This window comes from Corapipo altera, unplaced genomic scaffold, assembly GCF_003945725.1.
Source record: "Corapipo altera isolate COAL_440 unplaced genomic scaffold, ASM394572v1 44, whole genome shotgun sequence".
NCBI lineage: Eukaryota > Metazoa > Chordata > Aves > Passeriformes > Pipridae > Corapipo > Corapipo altera.
The window spans coordinates 3,483,512-3,510,323 of record NW_020884880.1 but is presented as its reverse complement, the minus strand read 5'-3'; the positions used below and the strand labels follow the sequence as shown (position 1 = coordinate 3,510,323).

At 40.2% G+C, this 26,812-nt stretch overlaps 1 protein-coding gene across 4 annotated transcripts in view; it reads right to left on the bottom strand.

The window, feature by feature from the left end:
• Positions 1 to 26,812, bottom strand: part of DYNC1I1 (dynein cytoplasmic 1 intermediate chain 1) — a 184,988-nt gene that overhangs the window by 62,252 nt on the left and 95,924 nt on the right. For all 4 annotated transcript variants that reach the window (XM_027639377.1, XM_027639376.1, XM_027639378.1 and 1 more), the window contains exons 7-10: positions 20,419 to 20,508; positions 11,528 to 11,690; positions 10,385 to 10,484; positions 5,284 to 5,409 (exon numbers count right to left, since the gene is read on the bottom strand). In XM_027639377.1, coding sequence (XP_027495178.1) covers positions 5,284 to 5,409; positions 10,385 to 10,484; positions 11,528 to 11,690; positions 20,419 to 20,508 — 479 coding nt within the window. The remainder of the gene's footprint in view (positions 1 to 5,283; positions 5,410 to 10,384; positions 10,485 to 11,527; positions 11,691 to 20,418; positions 20,509 to 26,812) is intronic.

Here is a 26,812-nt window from a genome sequence, read left to right as displayed (position 1 = left end):
AAAAGGGAAAGACCACACCAGGATAAGCAATGAAGAGTGGTCAAACACATAACTTAATGGCAGTGTACAGAAGCCACTACAAAAAAGCTAGGGGAGAATGAAACATTTTGTGGTGCGGCAGAGTGGCTGATTTCTGTACCCCATCCACCAATATTTTCCAAGCATGGACAGCTTTTTTGAAATTAAAATAGAAAACACAAGTCCCATATCCCACAAAAAACCTGACAGTTTAGTAAAGAGATGGAACCAACCAAGTAAATCTGATTGCATGGCATTTTAGGAAAAGGACAGAAATAACTGCAGCTATTAAAAGTGATATACTGCTGAAATATTTTTGTGATTATGCTAAAAGTCGACTCCTTGAAAGAACTCTTCAATAGTTACTGCTTCCTCAAATAAAAGCTAGTTCACATGTGCACTCCTTCTTTTAAAATACACTGAATGGAGTTGCTTCTAAGTGTCAGATTTGTACTTCTCACTGCCCTTTTGAGACACTTGAAAAAGACACAGCTGAGAGAAAGAGGAAATTAGTAGATCAGGAAATAATCCATAATAAATCAAAAGACAGTTAATGTAGTCCTTTTTTTGTTTCTGTTATCATTAGATTGGGAGTAGTAAAGCAGAATTCATCAAACTTTCCAAAGACAATGCAGAGTCCTCCAAATCAGACAGTAACATTCACTTTGGTTTATTTGCATGAAACTAATATCTTTAGCATCTTCCTCCACCCCTCCTCTCCTGAAATGACGGATGTTTGAAGCTGAGATCGAGATACCTTAACCGACTTTAATAACCCCTCTTTAGTTCCAGAAGAAAGGAAATGGCTTGTAATACCATAAAGTCCCTGAGAGACACAGATTATTTCTTTTCCTTGTGACTTCTGTCTCTGCAGATGAGCTCTAACCCAAAGGCTATGGGACCTGATAGAAGAGCAGTGCTGTACCCATGCTAACAGGCTCTGCTGAAAGAAAGGGTGTAATAGCTCAGACTTCAACTAGACAATTTAATTCATACTCTCTGAGCTCTTATTTGCCTCACTCAACCAGACATGTTGGTGGAAAGTTTCATGTACTTCTTCAGGTCACTCTGGCTTAGAAAGCTTAGATCAGACTACTGTGAAACAGAAACACCATCATGGGCAAAGATGTTGAGTAGTACTAATAATCCTCATAATTAATGGGTAACGTAGATTTTTATTTATATGTTCAGTGAAAAAACACATTATAGACAGATAAGTGTTTTCTGAAAAAGAGAGTAATACTGAGAAATATGGTTGTTGCTACACTATCAATTAATAGTATGAGAATGTTCACATAAAAGGCCAGCCCTGTGGATTGCATAAATCAATATAGGATTGAGCTCATGTTGAGTCATATCATCAATAACCTTGCAATACTATTTTCATTTTTGTCATTCCCACCTAAAAGCAGACTAACAGTAGCTGAGAGTAGTGTGAACCACTCTTTAAAATATTCCCAACCAAACAAGGGAGAGTCAATGTGATTTCCATTTTGTTGCTGGAATTCATTCCCTCTCTGGATACTGCCAAACCAACCCAACTAGGAATGACTCATCTGCAGGGTCTCATAAAATACTTCTGAAAGGCTTGTGTTTTGCCTTTGGAATGCAATGGATTACACCAATAGTTTGTGATGCTCCAGCGTGGGGGAAGAGGACATCCCTGACTCTTCCCTACAGAAATATTCCCAGTCTGCACTCTGCAGTATTAACTGCATGCTCAGTTTATTCCCCACTACCTTAGAAAAGCACTGAGCATTCATTCCTTTGGTAAAAATCACCCTCCCACTCTGATTTTGCTTCTGAGACAACATTTTTTTGCTTGCAAAAACAAGTTAACAAATTGCCCAGTCCCTCACTCTTCCTTGTTTTCGTATTTCTAACCTTGTGGTAAAGAGATGTATGATGAGCTGTAGAGCAAAAAATCTGGGACTCACATCTAAAATACCATCAACACATAATGCAAAAATACAAAAACCCAAAAAAGGGCAAAAATAAAACATGTAGAAGAAAAAAATATTCCATAGGAGGTGAGAGTAGAAGCCAGCAGAACTGTTTTATTTAGAAAGGATCTGATAGATCACATGGCAGTTCACATGAATCAACAAGTAAACATGTCCACTTGGTTGATAGTCATTTTTCCTTTAACTAAACATTTTTCCATTAACTGAAATTGAACCCAGTATTTGTAGCACAACATATTGTAGAGCTATGAAATTTGCTACCATTTAAATTGTATTAATGAGCCAACAATCTAATATGACTTTTAAATTGGGTAAGAATTTTGTATTTACAGAATACACCACCCCTCACATTTAAGGACTGAAATCAAATGTTTTGCTGATTGGAGTTAGAAAAAACATCATTGCTAGTAGATTTTTGCATTATCTGTCATGGCTGATAGACAACTTTAGTTGAAGTCACTGGGTTCTGGCAGCTTTCAGCAAAGGCCCTTGGAAAGCCTGTTCTGATTATGACAATTTCAATGATCCTATGTAAGATTACAAAAAGTCACAGAAAGACGTAAAGAAAATTAAGAAATTCTATAGTAATCATCTCACATCTGTATAATACACCAGGGGAGACAGAAAAATATTGAGGTTCCTAGCTTTGAGAATTTACCAAATGTGCACAAGAGGTATCTGAAGTCATACCTCCAGTCAGCTCCTTAGCTGTTGAGAGATGTTTCACATATCTATCTCTATTGATGTAATTGGAACTCCCAATGTGAAATTTCTTAGAAGTTTCTTAGAAATGGCTTCATAAACCTATTTATTGATTTGGCTTCTCAGAAGCAGCTTGCAAGAGCTCCTTGAAAGTCACTCCTGAAATAAGTTTCTGTTTGCTTGTGTCTTGTTCTGTGAGCACAAAAATCAAAAGGCAAGAGGTATATTAGCATCATGTAGGATTTATGGAGATGTCTTTTTTATAGAAGGTCTTTGGAAAGGAAAATAGAGGCTTATTGGGAACATACACACAAAGTACTGTGTTCATCGTATCTGGGCAACCTAGCTATAATGATAAGGTGTGTGTTCATCTCTAGCTGTTGAGCTGGACTGTTATAAGATCATGTATTGTGGAACAAAAATTGGGCCTCTCTCTCAGAAAACCTAGAGAAATGACCAAATCAGGACTGAATAAGGGAATGTTTCTCTAGCAAAATGGTAATATAAATGATATGGGGCTGACTAATAATACAGTTGGTTTCCACTAACAGAAAACCATTATGATCTACAGAACTGAAATCCAGACTCTGAGCTAAGATACTATTTTTTTCTTATTTTCCGTCTGAGTCAGTTAGAACAAAACCTGTGTTCAAGAGACCAAGTTGCTTGCTTTTTGTTTCCCCATTTAATCACGTGAGGGTATCCCTGTCCGATCTGAAGATACGCAGAAGATATTTCACGTCAAAAGCCCCATAATGGTGGTTCAAAGAAAGTTCCCACTCATAATGGGTTTTAACACAAATTATCAGTGGACAGTTTGACCAAGTAAATAAATAGTTCTCATGGGCAGAACTGATTTTATTTAGCTGAAAGAGGATGAAATCAGGATACACGTACAAGTACAGTGCCAAACGTGTCTCTCAGTTCACAGGTTTTAAGGTTCCGGTTCTAAAAAGGGGTACATCCAACTTAATGTGAAGACTGGACAGAAGCTCAGCCATGCCAAATCTCTGGCCACCACTTTGTCCTATGTGTGTGTTTCTAATGGAGACTATAGCCTATCTCATTGCTTTCAACGTAGTGAGTCATACCTCCCCTATTTAAGTGTACCTACTTTAAAACCTAGATAGAAATTTAAATTCATATTGAACACATTGTTATGTCTGTAGTCAGTCTTCCTTTGTGTACTCAGAAGGGCTACCCTGAATCTGGTTATTATCTAGTTTAAGGATTATTCTTCCTGGAAATGCAGTGGGGCAACTCTTCTCTTGAATATTTTGTTCAAAACATTAAGCTGCATGTACATCATAGAAGAATTTGAACATGGGATCTGAGCTAAGATCTTAAGCAGTCTGAAAGAACACATCGACTGCCAAATATAATCTCCAGAAAAATACAAGTTCTCATTTCAAAGGTAATACAAACACACATGCACGCGCACACACACACACACATATATATGTATATAAATCTGTATGGCATATTTGCTATGCAGGCTTAGACTCCTTGTGAGGTTGTTTTTCAGTATAGCAAATTAGAAAAATATGCCTAGAATTAAAGGTTACTTAATCAGGTTGAAGCAGCAACTTCAATTCCAGCAACTCCCTCCCACTATGTTACATCTGATAATGTACCCAAGTCCAAACATAAACTTAGTTCAAAAAGATGTTTGGTCCTTGAATGTAAAATGACACTTAGCCTACACAATTAGCCAGGTAATACATATCCTTCCAAGAGAAGCAATTTTTACCGCAGAATTATCTGCATTTTACTAATCTCTGATTGTTAAGTTTTACTTGCTGAAACTTTTCCATATGGCTTTTCAAATACCACTGACCTGTATTTAATTACCACAGAAGGATATTAATGAAGAGGTTGGAAATTTGGCCCAAGCCCCGTTCTACAGTTTGGACAGTTTGATGGAGCCAATGAGCTGAACACTTTTATTGATGGGAGGCTGTGCCATCTCACACACAAAAGCAGAGGCAAAAGAGGAATAAACAGACATACAAAAATAAAACACCCAACAATTTTTGAATTGTCCATAAACTTCTAAACCAGCATAATCATAAAGTAGCGCTGAGTGAAGTGAAGCACTGTTTTGCTAACCTAAAGGACAGTCAGACACAAATTGGTGGAGTAGTTCTTGTAATCGAGACCATTTTGATCAAGCTGTAAGTCAGACACATGTCCAAAAATGCGAAGTGTGTTTCCCAATATTAAAGGCAAAATATTGAGCAGAACCAGGCAAGGGTAGGCAGCTTGAGTGCAGAGGATGCAAGGAAGTTAATGTGGGTGGGAAAGCATGTGTTGCTGCCTGGATGAGGAAGTGGTACACCACAGTTACTTCATAAGTGCAAGGGCTTTATAAACTAAATCTCCTAGGGACTGTTTTAAATAGACAAAGAATGACACGCAGCCCTGACAGGCTTTTGTTTGAGAAGGCTGTTTGCCTTCTAAAAACACAGGACTGCCACTTGTACTTTTTCCAAAAATGCCTATTTTTAACCTCAACCTCTTCATATAAACAGTGGAAAGATGTGCTATGTAGTAAACTCTGTTTTGTCTAGCATGAAATTAATGACTTCCTCAGTCTTACCTGACAATGGAACACATATTCTGGTGTGGTTTTCTTGAACTTCATGTTCCATACTAAGGCTACCCCATCAGGCTCATGTGGAGCATCTTCATTATTGTTATAAGATGCAACCATCAACTCAGGGTACTAGAAAGAAAAAGAAAAAGCAAATGAAATAAGATAGATGATAAAAACCTATGCAAAATCATATGAGACAGAAATAATCTACACTAAATATTCAATATCTATAATACATGTTAGTTCAATCATATTACTCTGCTTCGTTTTGGTTTATATTTTACTTGTCCCTAACATCCTTAAAGCCCCTGATAATTGCTCTCTATCAGTTATTCTCAGATATCACAAAGGCAATGCTAGTTTCTGAAGGTAATTCTCAAAAAAGACAACTTTCAGAATTTTTGTGAAGGGAATGCAAAGGAAGGAAGAGGAAAAATCTGAAAGCTTGAGTAATTTTAACATATTTGCTTAACCATCTCTTCAAGGACAAACTACTGTCTTAATTGATTTTGATAGTAAAAACACTATGATCATGGAGTTGACTTGTTTTATTCTGAAATTCACTTTTTTTCAGCATTCCTGAAAACTATTCTTTCTTATTTCATTATGCACTCTTATTTACTTATGCATAGAATCAACTGGAAAACTCTTCTTGATGATTCAAATGGCAAAAAAACCATTTTCTTCACAGAAGCTCAATTTTGCAAGATGCTGAGGTCATCATACAAAGCACAGGGTGATCTTGAATTCCACTGACTCAGTGAGATTGATGCAATGAGCACTCTAAAATCAGATCCATATTTTCTTGTACACCCATTATCCACTGTTGTATAGAAGTAGATATGCAACATATATATATGTACTTGCTTTCTTTATATATATACACACACACAATATCATATATGAAAAATCAGATTTTCACATTCTTTTGATGACCTTGCATCATTTCAAAACACCATAAGGACTAACAATTTGTCCACAAAACATCAATTACTTTCAGTCTATACAATAACTTCTAGTTCTCCACTCTCACATGTTGGATACTAGGCACCTCTGGTAACCTCTGTCCTTCCCTCTAAATAGTCAAAGCAGTGGACCTTATGGCATGTCCAGAGAAAAGCATGTGGCTTCTGCAGACCAACGAGCCAGCAGCTCAAGTTCTGCAAGACCCACACTCTCCTTTTGTAAACTAGAAATGCTTTCCCTCAAAATTTCTCGATAATATCTGCAGATAATTGTCACTTTTTGTCTTTCCCAGGTAAATTCCTGCCTAATCATTCACCACTTTACAGGGGAACAGTACAGCTGGCACATGCAAAGGGAGCGGGACAAATAAACTGCCAATTGGGAGCTGTGAATTTGGTCCAAAGGCATTTTAACAATTAAAAATCCCTAAACCACCGCCCTTTTTGTTGGGGTTTGAACCTCTCTGCTCTCAAAATCCATTTTGAAGAAATAATGTAACTTTTACCATCAGCAGCTGTTACTTCCCACTTTCTGTACACTTCCATGGATAATGCGTCACAGAGCTGATGATTTTTCTATTCAAGCTCATCGTTCCAAATGAGCCTGGACCCACAGGCAGAAGAACCAGCAATGACACGTGGCCACCATAGCCTCCTCTATCACAATTTGAGGCAGCTCTGACTGGGTTGGACCTACATCCCTGGCTGCTGGCACAGCCTGTAAGGACAATTTAGCACCCAATTCACTTGCATGGGATTTAGGGGATGCAGCAGACCAACAACTCTTCTCCTTCCTCAAGAACGGAGGGAAACCTGAGAGTGAATTAATCCCACACATGAGACACCACCTCTCTGGACACACTGGTACCAGCCTGCCCTCCAGTGTTCTCATCCATCTCACCCCTTTCTTCTCTGTCTCTCCTGCAACAGATATTACAACCACTTCTGAACAGCGAGCTCAGCTTCTCCTTTGAATCTTTTCATCCCACACTGGCCCATGTCCAAGTAAACAGCATGTGCAGTAGGCTCTTGACAGGGCATCATGTTTTGGCTGAACAGATTAGGTACCATTCACGTGAGCAGCTGAGACCATAGACGTAAAGGGGCAGACACCTTGGCAGGCAGAAGTGAAAGCCCTTCCACCAGCATGACTGCAGCCAGCTAGGGTGTGTGACTAGGTCCAAAGTGCCAATTTTGAGGCACTTTGGGGCTGGTAAATGCTCCTGGGAAGTTTAGCAAGCATAGTTAGCAGCATGTCTGGCCATAAACAAACACTGACTCAAATCTTGCTATATGTAGATTTTGCAATCAGTTTATGTATTTGACTGAAAATACAGTTTACACAGTTGCTGGGGTCATACCTAGCTGGATAACACCATTATGAGGCTTTGTGACTCATAAAACAGAGCTAAATGCAGCACCCTAAATCTTCTCTGGCTTTGTGCACTCCAATGCTTCACTCAATCTACTTGCATTTACAGAATTTCAGTCCTCACCAGGTAGCCAGATGTCCTGTGACTGCAACTGAAAACAACACGGAAATGGTGCTGTGCAAAACAGCATTCAAGGCTGCTGCCTGAGAGTCAAGAGAGACATATCACTATTCCAGAGACTGTGGTTTTCTTGGTAAGTTAGCTCCCATGGACAGAGTAAGGTGATCCCACTCTTTCTTTGTGTTTACTCTCAGTCTGTTGGGCCTTTCCCTAAGATCCCTAATGAAGCATCTAAGCCATTTTCCTGTTGCTCTGTGAAAGAATCAAGGGGCTAGTGGTTAGCTTTACTGGTATGAATGATCCCACATGTTTGAGACTGTATTTTACATGAGACTGGGAACAGAATAACTTGTTTAATCAATGCATCAATGTCCTTTGTTTGATTAAGTTTCTATTTGCCTCGAGGCTGTTTCGCAGAAGCAGTTTTATCACAGAAAATTGAGCAACGTGTTCTGCAGTTCTCATGATTATTCAAGTTATTCTTTGACACACTGGACATTGTCATATCCTGGAGCATGTGTGAGAAGCAGAGCTAGTGGTTAGGTGAAATACCTCTCCCTGGCTCCAGCTCCTGTCCCATGGATAAAACTCAAAGCAGGCAAGAGAGGAAGCAACTCCCAAGCTACTGTAGAGCGGCATGCAGAAGGCCTCTGGCACAGAAGAGCCCCTACTGGAGTGCCAGGGAGCTGTGTGTGAGGAGTTAACAAAGGGGAAGGCAGGAGGGGCCACCCTGGAACAAAGAGGTGGGAAGCAGAACATGCCTTCGAGCCCCAGGGGCTGAGCAATTACATTTGGCAGTGCTCTTCTGAGGCGGCTTTTTTTCTTGCTGCCCTGGGAATACAGTAAGAGCTGCTTGTTAGGAAAATATCAGATAAGAATTCCATGTAATTTCCAGCCCCTGAACAAGTGAACAACCTAAGATAAGTGTTTCCTCGGGCTTATATTTGATTTCTGTAGAAATCCATATGTGCTTAAAGGCCACCCACATCACAACAGTGCATACCTGTTGTTAGGCTGATATTTTGTATGAAAGCAAAGGTATAAATCATTTCTCACATAGAGAGCAAGCTTGATATTACAAGAAGCCTTTCTGCAGCTGGTTGTTGTGCACCACCCCGATCTACTCAGCCTACCAGCCACAGTTGCTGTCACCTTACCTGAGAAGTACCCAGGGGGATGGAAGCAGCTCTGCTGCCATTTCGAGGGGAGGGAGAGAAAGATGGATGTGAGAGTCACCGTGCTCCTTATCCACTGCCTCTCTCCAGCCCTCACACACCATTTACGTACTGGATCTTGAGTGCTTGCTGTGTCCACATGCAGACATGTGGTGCAGAAAGAGCAACTACTTCTAAGATTAGGCAAAGGTTGTTCTTAACACTGGGCTGAGCTACTTCTATAGCACCTTTGCTACCCACACCAGGCTCCACTAGGTCTCTGAAGACCCAAGGGCACACCTGAGGCCGAGTTTGGGTCCAGCTAGGCAGACTGGCTTGTGCTTGCATTTTCGAACTCTATGTCCTCTTGGAGCAGTTTTTTTGTATCTGTACTGTGCACTTAAGACCAGAGTCCCTTGGTTCTCTCCCCAGGGAAAGCAGATGCTTTGCTCCAGGCTGGAACATAGGAACAGGCTGATAGGGATGAAACAGAGAGAATGAGGGGGGCTGGAGTGAAACTGGAACCAAATTAATTTAACAGGATGTGTGGTGATGTGTGTGTGTGTGCTAATCCCAGCTCTCCAATAGAGTAACTAATTAACATGCTTTCTGTACTTTGCTGATGTGACTGTATTGGTTTTGGAAAGCTTAAGCAGCTCTATCATCAGTTTTATTTTGCAATGACAATGCTTTGTGGTGCACAGAAACTGGGTACATTCCAGGCATGTTGCTTTAGTATGCCCTGTGGGCAGCTGCAGCCTCCTTTTCCATTGCTTGAAGAGAGAACCCAGCATTTTTTGAAGGACCTCTTTTCAATCTTTTCAAGTTGTTCAGACACTTTCAGATTTTTAAAATCATAGAATTATAGAATATGCTAAGTTGGAAGGGACCCATTAGGATCATCGAGTCCAACTCCTGGCCCTGCGCATGACACCCCAAGAATCACACCACGTACCTGAGAGTGTTGTCCAAATGCTTCTTGAACTCAGATAGGCTTGGTGCTGTGATCACTTTTGTTTTAGTATGTTAGTAGATTATAAAAATTAATTTTATTTCTCACTATCCTTTTTTTCTATTTTATATATTACTATGTATACTTATTTATTAAATCAATTGTTTAGTAAATTAACTTTAATTAGTTTAATTTTAAACCTTTTATGCTAAAAAATTTCCATGTGCTGAAGGAGCAGAAAGGGGAGGAACAGTAAAAAGTAAAACTCCACATTAGTAGGTTTGTTAACCTACTACCATTTTAATAAAACATTCTGGTTTTGAAGACCAAGACCAAGACATTCACAAAAAATGACAGGTTCATTATTGTCCCATTACTCTTTTTTATAGAGAAACATGCATTCACTCATCCAGGGCCCTCCTGTTAGCTAAAAAATAACATCCTACTCTTCATAAAAAAGAGCAAATCAAGGATGAACATAAGTTTTTTAGGGAGAAGTGGAAGTGATATGGAAGCATGTCTCCCAGCTTCACATCTTACCTGAAGAGACCAATCCATACAGGTGACAACACGATGCTTTGACCAGTGCTCATCATAAAATTGTCGATTGAAGGAAAGATTGGCTCCTGCTTGAACATCTCTGTGTGAATTCAAACAAAGTGACAAATCTTGAAGTACCAGGGTTCAAAAACTGTGAAAAGCAATGCAGAAGTTTCTGACTACTTCTCAGTTCTCTGCCCAGCCTGGGGAAGTCTGTCACCTTGATTTAATTGCTCTCACAGACTGTCTTGCTGAAAATGAATCTGCACCAAGGAACAAATTTTACATCTGTTTCACAAAACCACATTTCTTAATTTCTCACTGCCTTTCTGACTCTTCTGGGTCACCCTAGGCCATCTCTGCACCCTTTGACTCTCAGGATGAACCTGGCCCTGGCATTCAGCAAAGGAGATGGCAGATGCTACAGACAGGCTGAAGTATAGTACTAGTCCAACATTGTCACACTGATGCATTTTGTCAGTCCACAGGGATGATGCTCTAGAGTAACCTCCAGTAACTTCAGTGCAACATAGCTACTGATCTGCCATGAGGCTTCAACAGATATGTAGCTGTTGAAATCTAAATACTTCGTCTTCTCCTAAGAAGTTTTAATGCTTCTGCTCCCCTACCAATTGCTGAATACAAAACCTGTCACTTCTTATCTTAGCCATTTAGATTGCAAATACTTTGGGAAATCATCCTTTTCATCCCCACAAAGCATAGTCCATTACAGGTCTGAGACAGTAGTAGAATATAAACAACATTAGTTTGAATTTGTAAAGGTGTCATAAAGCACACACATGTACACCACTGGAATGTATGCATTTACATATACATGTATATATACACACATTTATCTGTTTCAGTTATTTGTTCAGAATTTGAAATTTCATCCCAAAAATGAATCAAAGAAATAAGCCAGCTGAATAATATGTCAAATAACCCCCCCTCCCCAGTTCAATAAAGCACAAAGCTCTTTTACAATATGATTTCAGATAACAAAGTAACCCAGGCTTTCATGCAGAAATGTCAACCTTTTTTTAACTATAAAAATGTTAAATTTTGTTTAAAATTAAGGCTTCCTGTCTCTGGAATTATCTCTAGAAAGCTTATTTTTAAAAGCAAAAAAACCCCCAAACTGACCCATCTTTTTCTTCTACATCTCTGCCGCTATAGTCAAAGAAGATATCTGAATCTTCAGCCAAAGCTCGCTCAATTACACGTATTGTCCGATCAAAAAATATCAGGAATTCTTCTGAATGGAGAACTTGTTGTTTCTCTTCTTCTGTCAGTTCTCTAGGAGGAGCTTGGAAAATGAAAAAATGTAGTTAAGAGTATGACATTTCACCCCTTTCCCAATGAATCAACATCTTCAGTGGGTTTCTTTTGACATGAAAGTATGCTGTAGCAATGTCAGAAGAAAAATCAAAGCTTTACACTTAAAATCATGACTAAGAAGTTTTTAATATATCTAAACATACTCCTGTATAATCCCAGAATGTAGCATTTACATAGAAGAGATCCTATATCTTATATATTTATTATTCTGAAATGGAAAATACTTAAACCCCCCAAATTAAATAAACTCAGTGTTCCTATTTCAGGAAATGGCCGTGACTGACATTTAGGCAATACCTAACTGGAAAAAGCAGAACACTTATGTAACAGGGGACCTGTCAGTGAAGCCGAAGATAAAATAATCTTCTAAACTTATACTACAGTTCTTTGTATTAAAAGGGCTCACATAATTTCTCCCTTCACTTCTTCCAATTTCTACTTGCTGTCACTGATAAATTCTGCCTTTGCAAAGCAATGAAGTAAATAACCAAAGATACTCTGTGAGGCAGCAAAATTGAAAGCAACCAGCCAAACACCACTTTCTTCAAGGCAATGTTATTCCTTACAGAGGAATCCTAAGACCCAGAGCAACCAGTGTTACTGAGCCTTGGGCAAAGCTGCCCTGGGAGGGGTAGGTGCTGTTCTAGGCACTGGTCAGGATAACCTGACCTCTACAAGATGAGGTTACTTCTTTACACATACACAGAGATGCTAAACCTTTACTTCCAAACTAATATTTCCAGTGGTCCTTCATTTGAAAAATACAATCTTTGTAGGATGCACCAATGCAACATCTCCACCAGTTTAATGACCTGTTGGTAAACTACAACCTAAATGAGAGCATCAGGTGAAAGGAAATTGGGATAGTGCTATTGCTACAGTCCAAATTTCTGTTCTCAATTACACTAACAGGGTCATATTGATATTGTGGCAATATTGCATATCAATTATGCCTTTGCCCACACGTGCTTTTAAATCATCATTTTCATTAAATTTCAAAACTACTTGTATTTCAAAAAATGCCATTAGTATCTTCACAGTTACACCAAACCAACCTTTCAATTATCTTAAATTCTCAGCATGGAAAGATCTTTTGACATCATAAAAATTATGATAACATTGAATTTTGTTTCACATTTATAATTAGGAACACAAACAACATATCATAAACAGATTTATTGCAAAATTACAGAGACTTGTACTTAGAGTTTAACTAGTGATCAAAGGTCTCCTTCATTTGGCTTTACACTACAGATTTGAGGTGTTTACTTGTGAAAATGACCTTGTGGTCTCCCTAGGACATATTGGATTAAAACACCAGCAGCCAAAAAGTGGAATTCAGCAGCTCAGAGAACACCCACTATACTTCAAAGTTTAACTCCCAGCCCTGTCATACGTATCTCAATGTTTACTTAAACAATGAATGACACAGTTTAAAGCTGCATCTTAAAATTATTTTCCAGTTGTGGTGCAATGCTACACAGCTTCTTTCTGATTTTCCCGTGCTTCATCCTAGATTCATATGCTCCAGTGCCCAAGTAGGATGCCACCACCAGCCCCCAAGGCACGAATGGGTGGAAAGGCACAACAGCAGGCAGGAGTACTGACATGGTCATCATTACCACAGTACTCAGCCCACCCAGGTTTCAGTGTACCTGCTTTCAGAGATGTTGTGGTTTGGAGAGGCTGCTATCACCACACTTAGGTTTGCCTCAAGTGTTCAAAGCGTTAGCTCTGAAAGACAAAATCTCTGCACTACACCTGAGCTAAATATAGAGGGTCAGAGAAATGCAAAAGATGGAGGAACAATTTGGCCCTCAGGAGACAGAGCAGCTAAGAAGTTATAAGCTTTAGCCTTTGATGATATCCCATGGCCTTGGCCCTGTGTCTCCTACCAGCAGGTTAGTGGTCCCTGTGGAGCTTCACACATCCAGAGAATATCTATGTCCCCCTACATGGTCTCCCTGAGTAGCAGAGCAACAATTACCAAGGCAGGAGCACAATTTGCCTCTAAGTGCTTTACACAGAAGTAAAGCATGTGAAAAAAAAGAGTGACCAGCAAAAAGTACAGGTTGACCTATTGCAGCATCCACTGCTGAATAGTAATTGTCACTAAGGGAACTCATCTGGCAAAGAAACCTGTGATGAGGCAATATTCCATCATCACCCCAAAAGCATTGCTTTCCGAGAATCAAAGACAACAAACATGACAATGCAGCAAAATGGCATAAAAAGGGGGGAAACAGCTGCAAAGGCAACTGGAAAACTCATTTTAAACTGCTCCAAATGGTAAAAATTATTTGTTAAAGCAAATCCTCTCTACAGCTTGGAAATATAAATTTATTACTCAGCCATTTGCCGACTATAACTGCAAAGAAAATACAACCAAAAATCAATAGAAAAGGAAAAGACAAAAAATAAACATCTTGGGAGCTGTGGAGTGCTCACAAGAAGTGGAGACAGACGATTGTAGTTCTACCTCAGCAAAATCTCCCTTGCAGTTAGCAACGATCTGTGGGAGGCCAGCAGTCTATTAAACCATCAGGAACACCTTGGCTGAAGTTTGTAGGGCATAAATCAGCTTACCTCATTCATCTGACTGACACACCAGATGCCCCCTGGCGATATTAAGCTTCATATTTTAACCTTATTTTCTTCTTTCATTCGGCTGCCTCTGAAGTTTTATTTGAGGCAATCTCTTCTTACAAGAATGTTAACATCATTACTTTTTCCAGAGTAAAACATTGCTGTAACTACTGTAAATGCATGAAGTATAAGCAAAAAACACAAAACAGACAGGTTTTCAAATATGAAGGTTTTCTAACCATTTATCTTTCAGAGCCATTTCCATTTTCTCCTTGTTCCTTCTCCCTGTCCATTACCTTGAATAAAATAAAAAGAATCTATGTAATTTTCTGCAATTTTTCTTCCGATCTGTGAGCTTACAGTGACTTTGATCTCAGCTTTCAAGAGACACAGGCTCTCTTCAAGGAAAATTCTGGGAAACATAAGTAGCTGATCAAAGTATATTTTTGTTTTGTTTTGTCACAGAGACCTATGTGATGTGACAATATCTTCAGAAATTCCCCGTAAGAATGCAGCATTTGTCTTCAAATACCTAGTCTCCCTGGCACAAAACCCAAACCAACCACATCTAACCTTCTGTGTGTAACAAAGCCCAGCACAATGTGGAGTTTACCACTGCAAAAAGTTACGTGCTTATTGCCTGGAGTGCAATGAAAGCTCCTGCAAAGGAAGACCCACAATTTGCTCTTGCTTCTGCACCATTGCTTCCTAATGAACTGTTGTGCCTGTGCTCTGATCCCATCCGGAGGAGCTGATTCCACCTGTGGCCCCTCACAGCTTGCAGCAGGAGGACCTGTGGTGCAGCCACCAAGTCCTGTCTAACAGGAGCACTGGGCATCCTGTCTGTCCATGAACCCATGGAGACATTGATGGGACCATGTACCCATGAGTAGAGTGCTGTGTAGGTGGCTCTGGGGTTTTGAGGTCAACAACATATATCAAAGAAGCCCGGTGTTTATGCTAATGTATAATACTGTACAAAATCAAATGGATTTTGCAATTAAAATTAAATCACTGTGCAGTTATATATGCACAGAGGACGCCACAGGGAAAGAAAATATGAAGTGTGTCTGTAATGAAAGACATCATACACTAGTGTTTGAATAGAAAGGTCTAGAATATGTAACAATAATTGAACATGATGTGAAAACAACCAATTTATTCAAGACTTATTTACAAAAAATAGGAACATTTTATTATTTCACATGGTTTAACATGATCCTCAGAAGTAACATGTTCCATATTGGGTCCTTTTTCCATAAATTTCTTTATACAAAACAGAAAAAAAATTTATGTTAAAACATTTTCATGAGTTTTTAGGAACTAAGATAAAATTACTGCAGACTTGTTCTTACTCTGCAGAAACATATTTGTAGTAAATATAACATAAATAGTTGAGATCACAGTGAAAGATGAAATTCACAAATATTCAAATACCAGGATTCGAGTCTTCTTCCAAGAGAGTCAAAAAGACATTAAAAAAACCCATATTTAAATAATTATAATAGACTATAAAAAAGATTCTTCTCGAATCTCAGCAATTCTAAAAACCTGACAAGAGAATTGAAGTCCATTAAAGAAAAGAAAAAAAAAAAAGAAAAATATAAAAAGGAATAAGTGAACAAAAGAAAGGGCAAACTAGTAAGAACAGTAAAGCAGGAAGCAGCCTTGTTATGAACCCAGAGATATAACAAGAGACAGAAGAAGATTAGTAAAACCCCTTTAAGAGCTGTATTATTCTTTCAGCATCTATTTAAATCCATGTAAACTTTAGATGTGCTGATGAGTGAGGATGGCCGAAAGGTACAGGGTGAGAACGACAATGTGTGAAGAGGCTCCCAGCAGCTTCCAGTCCTTGCCTGCTGAGAGCTTGTTTTTCCTGTACTTCACACTTTCATGTCAGGTTAGGTTTGATATATTCCATAACCAGCTTTGTGCCATATCATGGTTTCATATATGTCATATCTTGGTTGTGTTGGCAAGCCCCCACATGGCATAACTGCTGAACACATAAAAGAAGATTTCAAGGTGCATTTAGGGATTTTTTGATTCTGGAGATGCAGAACCTTAAATCTGGATCTGTGGCAGGCAGGGCTGTTCCCATCGACTGTACTTCTCCAGGAGCCATGCTGAGCACCATTCCTGAGCATGCCTGAGTTGGGCTGCAAGGATGGGTTGGCACACCTGAGCTTCCTTGGTGTCAGTGGCAGTGAAATTGTGGCATCACTGGTTCTTAAAAACCTCACCACAACCTGTCCTGCTTTCCTGATACTGATGCCTGAGCTGTCGAGAGCTAAACCATCTCCACCAGCATGGCCTGCTATGTGAACACCCAAGCACCATGTGTAAAGCCAGGGCAAGAGCAGGGCACAGCAAGTCTTTGGAGCTGCAAGTCCCAGCCTTCCCATCACAGCCTTTCATGCAAGTTTCTGTGAATATACCTATGGCTTCGGAAAAATGCAGATTGAGGCCCAATTTCAAGACCCAGCACATCCCATTGGTCATGTGGTTTCTACTGACACAAAGAGGAGCCTTAGGTGGAGCTCCAGAGCTCTCTGGTGGTAGAAAGCCCCATCCCAGTTGATGCCACAGTTTGAGACCAGTGTTTATGTGGTCAGGAGAGGCTGTGAACAGGCAGAGCCCATCCCAATTCACCATCAGGTATCCCACAATTGGTTCTTCCAAAAACAGTGGGGAGAACATGCACCTGAGACACAGGTGACAACAGGCAGCCCCATGGAGGAAACACAAGGTGGCCCCGAGGTTTCATATGCTTCAAGTGGTCAGCCAGTCAGTTCTTCATTTCCCACTCCACTCTGGAGGGCTCAAGCTGTACCTTTGCCCTTTGCATCTCCTTGGCAAGGAAGTTCTGCAAGAGGTACCAGACAGGTTGCCTCATTGCAGCTACACTGTGTGCATTATGGTGATGCTGAGACATGTCCAGAACTAGGGTCAGACCCTGTGAACACCCATGACTGCTGAATAATCCCACAAAACCCCATAGAGCAACTGTTGGGGGAGTGTAAGATGAGGAAATTAAGCATGCTATAAATATCTGTAGAATTAAATTGGCCTACCTATAAACCACAGAGAAAAAAAAAATCACATTTCCTCTTAAAATACCATTATAAAAATAGAGGACCCCTGACCTGTTGGCTTGGAGAGAGGAAGACTCAACAGACTAGATCCAAGCTCTGTTTTTTATCTTAACCTATTTTTGAGTTTTATTCATGAAAAATTGTCTGTCTTTCCCTTCCTGCACTTCTCTCTCCCATGGATTTTTTCTTACACTTCTGTAACTCAAAAAAAGCCATGCTGATTTTTTTTAATCTGTTAAAAAATGTGCTCCCTGAGCTGAAACCAAATTTCAGCCCAGAGCAAATTTTTACGGCTGGGTTATAAATCCCTGAAAAACAGGATTCATAATGGAAGTGCTGACACAGCCTTAACTACTATATAGCAGTGTGAATGGCGCCACTATAATATCTATTAGAGATTCTTTAAAAAGTTTGCAAAATATTGTCTTGCCTTGCAGAGAAAAAGAAGCCAGAGTACTTAATGCCAACATAAACATGCTTTTAACCCATTATGTGCTAATTTGCAGAAAAGCTATTAATTCTGAGTAGGCACACAGAGTGCAGCACCGACAGGAAATGTTCTTCTAAACTCCTGTTTGACTTGTAACATGGTTTTAATCACTTCCATGAAACACAAACGATGGCTTCAAACTCTGAATGTTGCTCAGAACATGAGAAGAGTGATTACAACAGAGAGGAAAATGGGATTTTGTAGTCAAAAGGGCTAAAGCCAACAGGGAGAGAAGGACACTGAACACTAAAAAAATGAGACTCCATTTTGTGTCAGTTGGGGGATGGCAGCTTCGTTTGATTCACAGCATTAAATGCCTATCATCAGCATGCCACTATTTTGTCCATCACAACACGTACTGCAGGTCAAGTTCACTTTCTATCAGGCAGTGAGCATGTTTTCTTCTTCCTTGAACCCAGTCAAATGTTAGCACCACAGAAAGCTGGTTCTGCTAAAACAAGCTGTGCCTTATTTTTACAGCCTGCAGTTTGTGTGTCTGAGACGAGTGCTAAACCAGCTGATCTTCCGCTCCTGGGGGGGTCTGCTAGGCAGGGAAGGGGAGCACTGCCCCCTGACTAAAACACAACAAAGAAATTAAAGATTTTGGCAGTGGTGGTTAGTCAGCAAGGTACACAAGAGGTTAATTTGAAAGCCCACAAGAAAGTAAAATAAATCAGTTCAAGATTGTATTTTGATTTTTTCTTCTCTTCATGCTGGAGTTTGTGCTTTCTCCCCATGTATAAGCGTTAGTGCTACTTTTCTGTGGGAATAAATGGGTGTCGTATCAGCTGTAAGTTGAATACTGGAGGGACATTCAGCGACTCAGGACAGTGCTTGCACACCGAGTGCAGTGATAGCGGTTTTTAGGGCTTTGTGTTGTCACCAGTAAAAGAGACACTTTGTTAGGTCCAGTGACTGCTACAGGCTGTATGTGAGTTGACCCCACAGTTCTGGAAGGAAGTGTAATTTTAATGAAAAAGTAAGTTTTTCTATGTTGCCATGCTTCTTGCTCATGTCCTCAGTTCTGCCTTTGCAGACTTGTCTGGCTCCTGTTCCTGCTGTTGCCACTGCTCCCACTGCTCCCCTGTGCCCATGGCAGCAGTGGCTGGGGCCAGTGGGAGAAGTAGAAGGATGAGGAGCAGGAGGAATGAGTTTCTCCCTCCGTGTTTCTACAAGGACCTAATGAGCAATGAATACCATAGGATTTATGGCATGGGTGATTTCTATGATGTTCTTAAGAGGAAAGAAAGATCAATTTATAATCAAAACAGTGCAGCTGATTCTGCAACTCACTTCAGTGTGTGAGGATAGCAAATGTGGGCCCTGTATACTGGATTCAGGTTTTTTTGGACACTGATAAAAGGATACCAGTCTCTCCTGAATGAGAAAGAAGCATCCACTGTTGTATTCACGGTTAAAGATTTCATGGGCTTCTCTGTAAAATTACTACATATTTTTCTCCTAGTGAGATTATCTTGTGAAAAACAAGACTAAGGTCACAGAATCATCTTGTTAATGACAACCATAGCAAGAAGGGACATAGGCCCTACCTGAAGAAGTAAGTTACACAGCATGTTGAGCAGTCCTGGCAATATAGAGGTAAGAAATGCTGGAGAAGAAACCCATTTCCTTTCACCCCAGAGCTGCTGCTGTTTCAGCTCTTTTCCCCACTCCACACAGGAGTGAGCACTGACTGTTGAAGGCATTGACACAGTAGAATAGAAAATACTCTGGTGAATTCCTAGATGAGGAAGACATTTCACATCCTTCTAATTTGAAAGCTAGGACAGGTCCAAGAGAAGGAAAAGAGACACCATGCATACCTACCATGTCCAGTGCTGACATGCATGACTTTGGCAAGTGTCTCTTGTCTGCACCAGTATCAAGAGGTAACCTGAATTTTTGTCTCTTGTAACCCTGGAGAGTGTCTCAGTGCACAGTAATGGACAGAAGGCCTGGACCTGCCTGGCTTCAGGTGGTTTTTTTTAAGTTCTCTTGAAACAGTTCCCACAAAAGGTTTTGGTTTTGACAGTCAGCATTTTTCCAATGAAATGGTTTTCTGCTGGAAGATTCCTGACTACCAAGAGGTTCAAGTTTGTCACTCTCAAGCAGGCAGTTATGGGTTCTAAGTACCTTTGAAGACCAACCAACTTTATAGAGCTACTGGAATGCCTGACATTTGCATTTTAAATCTTTCATGTGAGCAGGGTATTTGAGCCAGAGAAAAAAGTACCATCAGTCCTGGGATCCAAGAATCTCTACTTTGTTCCCAAATTATAAGGACATGTAGCTTCTTCTAAACAGCTGAAGTCTTGCGCCTTTCACAAGCTTCTCAAGCCTACCAGCTGGGTCACTGGGATACAATTTTCTGCTTTATGCCACTCATGTGGTTTTGAATCAATAAAACTGGCAACTGTTCAGATTTTAGTATTCTCAATAATGGAAACTAACTGTGAGAGTAACTACTGGCAGGACCCAGTCCTTTATACATCTAGCAATATCCTTTTAATTTTTTAAAGTACCTTCTTTCACTTCCTGCTTCTGGTCCTGACTTTCCATCTCCAAGTCATCCTGTGCTTTTGGCTCCACCATCTCTTCGTCATCTTCATCCTCTAAAAAAAAAAAAAAAAGAAAAAAAAGATTGAAAGATTGTGAGATTCTTCTCCTTAAGGGGTCTGGAAATTGTATGTCTTCTTTACAATTATAAACTGGTAATAAACCCAGGTAAAGCAAAGTGCACAATACATGGAACATCTGCATTTATGTTCAGAGTGACACTCTCAGGCATTTGCCCCCAGAGTGCAAGATACTCTGCTAGCACAGGGCACCTACCACTTCTGCTCCCTGTAGCAACTTCCCATCTCAGATGTCAGCTGAATATCTCCATGACCTCGGAGATGACTTCTTGGATGGCATAAGGACAGATACAATCATGTTTCAGCCTGGCAGCTATTCCACGGTTGGGACACCTGCTATCCAGACACCTAATTTCCAATTCAATTCTCACAAGATTAATTTGTCTTTTGACCTACAGGAAGAGGTTAAATAGAAATCTGACCTCAGGTCAGATGCCACTAGCAAGAAAACAAGCATGGTACAGTTTTGAAAAGTCATCACCATCAACTGGGGGAACACAGCAACCAAAGTGGCATTTGCAGCTTAAGAACCATTCTTGCATTAATATGAATTTAATGAACACTAAAATTTGACACATGTCAGTTACTACTGCCAGATGTTTTAATGACCTTTCCTGACCTATGCAAATGTCTCTCTCCCTTCCCCTCTCTCCCCACACTCACATGTTCTTATTTTATTCAGGAGGGCAAATCATTCACTCCTTGATATTAGTCTGAGGTTAGAAGGGTTCTGATTGTCCAGACCAAAACATAAGCAGAGCTAGAAAGACAGTGATGCACCAAAATGGCTCAAAATCTACTTAACTCTCATTACTTGCTCCCAGCTATAGCAATGTGATCTATTCTCCTGTGCCCAAAGCTGGCACAAAACCTACTCACACTCTTGAGAGGGTAGAGACACCCAGCTTTCTAGATTCAGTGAGCTAGGAGGACTGAAAATAGAGCTGGTCCTAAAAGTATTTGACAATTAGGATGAATAAATCCTTGGGCTATGGAGGAATTATTTTGGAGCGATTTTGGAGCTTGACATACCACTAAGGCATAGCAAGCACAGTGCCCTGTGTTGGTCCATGGCATGAGAGAACATATGTTGTCCTGGCCCTGGGGCATTTAGCTGTCAGGAAAAACACTGCAGTTCCTCCAGGGCTTTCTGAGAAACCTACCTGTCACCACACATGGTACTTCTCCAGGCACACTCCCTGCTCTAACCTGCCTTGTTAACATGGCCTTGAAGCAAACAGGGGGAAAGAGGTCATACTTCTCCAACTACTTAGCTACTGGCACCTTCTCCTGCAAAGGCTGGCTGCAGTCATTCCTGGTTTCTTGAGGAGATGGTGGTGCTGACAGGTTGAATTCAGCAAACAGGAACATGCAGCTGTGTTTTGTTTTCAACAACGTAATAGGCACCATGCTATTCCCACCACGTGGCTTACCCAAGGACTTCTCTCCCAGAAGCCCTCAAGGGACATGTAAGCTGGTGTCTTGGCTAGAGAGCATGGCTTAGCCACATACTGTAAGGAAGTGTCTCATCATGGACAGACATGCTTTTCCCTCTTGGAAAAATGATGAAATCTTGGCATAAGATCTGCCATCGCTCCCCCTACTGCTAGTGACTGTAGTGAGGAGAAAGGGAAAGCTCATCTCTCTAGTCACCAGGGATAATCATGTGCTCCACAGGCTGGGAAGGAAGGAGGAATCCAGTATGGATGAGGAGGTATTTCCGGAATTAAAAGCACTAGTAATGACTGCTACTCCTTTATCAGGGATTTTTCAGACCATGAAACTTGAAGTGTCAGAAAGGCAGGGGGCTCACGGTGCCTCCCTTTGATGCCTTCCCTGACCATTACATTTCCCTAGGTACCCTACATAGAAGGGCTATAGAGAAAAGCTTTTAGAGAGCAAGGCAGGGTGTTCCAGTTTGGCAGGGTAAACACACTGCTCTGTCCGCTGGCTGAAAGACAGATAACATCCGACTCAGTCAGCAGAGTCAGCAAGAGGAGTTCTCCTGCTGTGCACACACAGGACGGGTAAAAAAAGGTCCTTGTGCCATTGGTCTGCAATGCTAGTGGAGATGGGGATGTATGAAAGACAGAGGCACTCCCAGCCTCAAAGAACATATGAGAAGTGTGAGAAGACAGAAGAGTGACTGGCACAGCAGTGCGTGAATACTCTGCTAACCTCAAGTACATATCCATGCACAGATAGGATTGCAACGGTGTACTCATACATGCATACAGACACGCTTATGGCAGATACTAATGAAGCCAACTCCCACAAGAGTTTTGTGAGTCTTGCATTACAAGTTTTCATTCCCTAAAGCACCAGCTCTTGGAGCCAGCTGTTTACATATGGATTTCAGCTTCCATTTTTAACGTGCTTCCAACCTGTCAGCTTGTGCATGGAAGTTTCAGAAGGTGGAGGGTCAAGAAAATATGCAGGCAGCAAAGAAAACCTAAAACAATATTTAATTGAAAGTACTGTGATTTTAAAGGCTTCGTGCTCTGCTTTTAAATGCCTCAATTGTAATTTGGTAATGCATAGGGACAATGTAGCAAATGTAGAACTTGAGATTTAGTAGCAGATTTTCAGATTGAAGTGAAGCAAATTTATCCCTGTCCCCTAGAAGTTCTTGGTCCCCCTGACTTTGGGTGTCAAAGCAGTTGCCTGCCTGTAGCCCATTCCTGCTTCTGAAGTAGAATAGGGGTGAATGGCTGGGGCACAGCTGGAGCAGGGGGGTGTATCAATACTTCAGCACCTATTAAGATAGATCTTCTTTATTTCCCTTCCTTCCTCTTCTAGGAAAAATCAAAACCAAGTTTCCCAAGAGTTCTCTAGATTTAATTGCAGCAGGAACAATCGGTAAAGGTTATTAAAACACATGCCCTGCCTTTTTCCAAGAGCACACACATCAATAAATTAGTTTTACTGAGAAGGCAGTGCAAGAGTTTTTAGAAGATTAGGCATAATTCAGATGTCCTTATTTATTTACAGAGAAATGTATACACATACACAGAGAAACTCAACTAAAAGAATGACAGGGTTGTGAGCCAAATGCTAAAATGTTAGCAAATGCCAGAATTTGGATTGCCTGGGCACGATTAACTCCTTTCCCCTCCCCACATGTAGGCATGATGACATAATTCTGGAATTTCCTCCCTCTTGAGTGGTTGGCTTCATTTTCTGGGTGCTCAACAAGAGACACCTGGAGCCTGAAATGCAGAAGTGCTGAGAGCTGAAGTCAACTGGCCCTGTGCTTTGGGGGAAGAAAGTGCTAGGGAAATTCCACACATGTGAAGGCTCCCACAGCTCACTCTTTCAGCTTTCACTGAAAGTTGTCATTCTGACATTTTTGTCCTTTCTCCCCCTGTGCTTAAGTACTTTTGCATGATGGCAATAATACTGTAAAGCAAATAGAATTCTCATCCTGTATAGATGTATTGCAGAGATAAGTTCATCAGGATTTGGGAGATATTAAGATGCTGTCGTGGAAGCAACAGAGAAAAAAACCTTGGAAGGGGATTAATGTTTTTTGTGTGTTCAGTGTAATACTTGGATCATGTGCACTAACATGAGATCTGAGGCCAGAGCACTGAATGGAATAAGATAAAACCAGAAAGGTTAAAAGCTGCCTCCTATTGACTGACTGAAGCAAGAATTTGTTAAGGAAAAAAACCTACATGTTATCATGTAATTAAAATTGTGTCACCATACATATTCAAAAGGGCTAATTAAGGATGCCCAGGAAACCTGAATTCTGGACTATCCAATGTTTCTTGTCTTTGCAACCTGAATGTTTATTTGCCATATATTTTATATATATATTGCACACTATTTAATGCCAGTGTATGCATACTTAAACGTGTTCATATTACATACATTTGGTATTGCGCCTAAGAATGGTTATGCATTTGTACATTTGACTGCACATACACCTACATTACAGAATAATAAGAAATTCTTCAGCATTCATTTTCCTGTGTATTATTTACATGTGACAAAGATAGCATTTATTGTACATTTACTACAGAATCTGTGAGCATCAACATAGTTGTTTGTTTCCACGTGTGCCCACTCAGATTGGATCTGCCATTGCAGTAATTGTCCAGGGAGATGAAGAAACTTGTGTAGTTCCTGAACACTCCTTTTCCTATTTAAGAGCATATCTGATATTGGGAAATTTAGAAAAATAATTTTTAACTGCTTACATCACAGTAGTAGGAGTCTTCTAGGGATATTTAGCAAACAGAGAGATGCTACCAGCACCAGTAATGTTATGCTGCGCTCAGAAGAGAACAGGGTACAAAATTATCAGAACTCAAATATCTATTAAAGGAACCACATGAAAAACAGCTAGTAATGAAGAAGTGTATAGCAGCTGTGCAACGCTTCTCCTTTGTAGATCTAAAAGGACTTTGCAAGGAGGGCAGTTTAAATGTGCCCATTTACCACACAGATAGATGCACTCACTGTAGATCACTCAGTAGCAGCTGAGGGAAGAAAAGAAAGTGGGCTTCAGAGTTTCAGCCAAGAGTCCTGCCCACTAAGGCCACCCTGCCTTTTTACTGTAAATAAACAAATCCTCAGTGGAAATTATCATTAAATGCTTAGGTTAACAATCTTTGTCTGCTGAAGCTGGTAGAGCCATAAGTGGGATTAATATAGACTGAAATAGCTGGACCTCTTCTTAACTCAGAGCTTGACCCTCCAGGCTCTAAGAGGTGGCCTACCAGTCCTAACAGTGTTTTGTTTGACGTGACAAAGTAAAAGCTGAGCAGTTGTTCTCAGACTGGTCTTAGCTTGAACACTCCTCCTTCTGTTCCAGACCAGAAGTGGTTTTGTCTGTCTAAAAGCTTACCTATTTTTTCAAACTATAGAAGTTACTCTAACAAAAGAGTATGAACTCTACCTACAAACCTGGTTTTATTTCATCTGGGTAAGCTACTAATTTTCGAATGTGACCCAACTACTAGCTCCTTGGCCACCACAACCACTGTGCAATTGCCATAAATGGCAAAGGAGGGAAGCCCCATAAATACATGGCTAATTCCCTGGTACCTGCAGAAGAAATGCCCAGATGGGCTGAATTGGATCAAATGTTCAGAAAACCAGACCCTGCATTTCTACAGTGCTGGGCTATTTATTACCTATTTGGACTTTTTGTGATTTTAAACCACTGTATTTATTTTTTCAGCATATAAAATCATACCAGGCACATTCAGGACAAATTAGAATAAATAACTACATCTGAGAAGAGTGCGCATGACATTGGCTTAGGATCTTAATTCTTGAGATGAATACTGTTTTACCATTTTTGGATTGCCAGTTTTGGGCAGTTAGCACTGGTACTGCTCAAATAGGTTACTAAATAGCTAATCTGGAGGGGATTGATCTAATTGTTGGCCTCTGCTCTGCTAATACATGTACCACCAGTGAAATAGCAGGCAGCATGTTGTGCATTCTTCTTGGGTGGAGGATTTACACCTCTTCAGACCTGCACCTCTGAGACTAGCTAAGTAGTTGCAGCTCCTGTGTATTGTTTTTAGTATTGACAGCTATACTGAATTAGACTGACAGCTCTGTTTTTAATTCTGGGTAGGTACAAACAATCTCTTTATTAAACACATAGCTTTAAAATAGCAATTTAATTAGCATCACAATTATATATTTTATTGTCTGAGTCACTGATACATGAGAAGCCAGTGGGGTTATTTAATGGGGGTTTATATCAGCATTAACATTCCTTCAGTGCACTAGAAGGATCAGTCGCGCATATGACACATTCAATAAAATCAAGTGTCTTCGCAAGAAGCAGACTCCATATTTGCAACTATGAAATACCAGAAACCATTGTATCAGTTTTATATTTACAACTGTTCAAAATAATTTTGCTGTTTCTGTTATGAAAGAACTACAAGCGGAACAAGGACAAATGTATTTATATTGACATAAGACTGGATCAAGCAAGTTGAATATTGCTGGCATTACCCTAAGTAGGAGTTAAAACAATGTCTTTCCTTTTTGAATACATTCTTTCCATCACTAACAAAATATGCAACAAGCAAGGGAACACATACTTTTTCAAATAGGACTGCTTGACATTTCACATTTTTGAAAATCTATGATTTGCAATCTGGCTGAATGACCTATTTTTCATATAATGTAATTTTTGAAATATTTCCAGTTTTTCACTTTCATCTTTTGATTGCCCTTTGAAGCAAGAAGTGAATTAATTCATCAGTGGACTTTGTTTGCAGAGTGGGATGTGACACTGGACGTACAT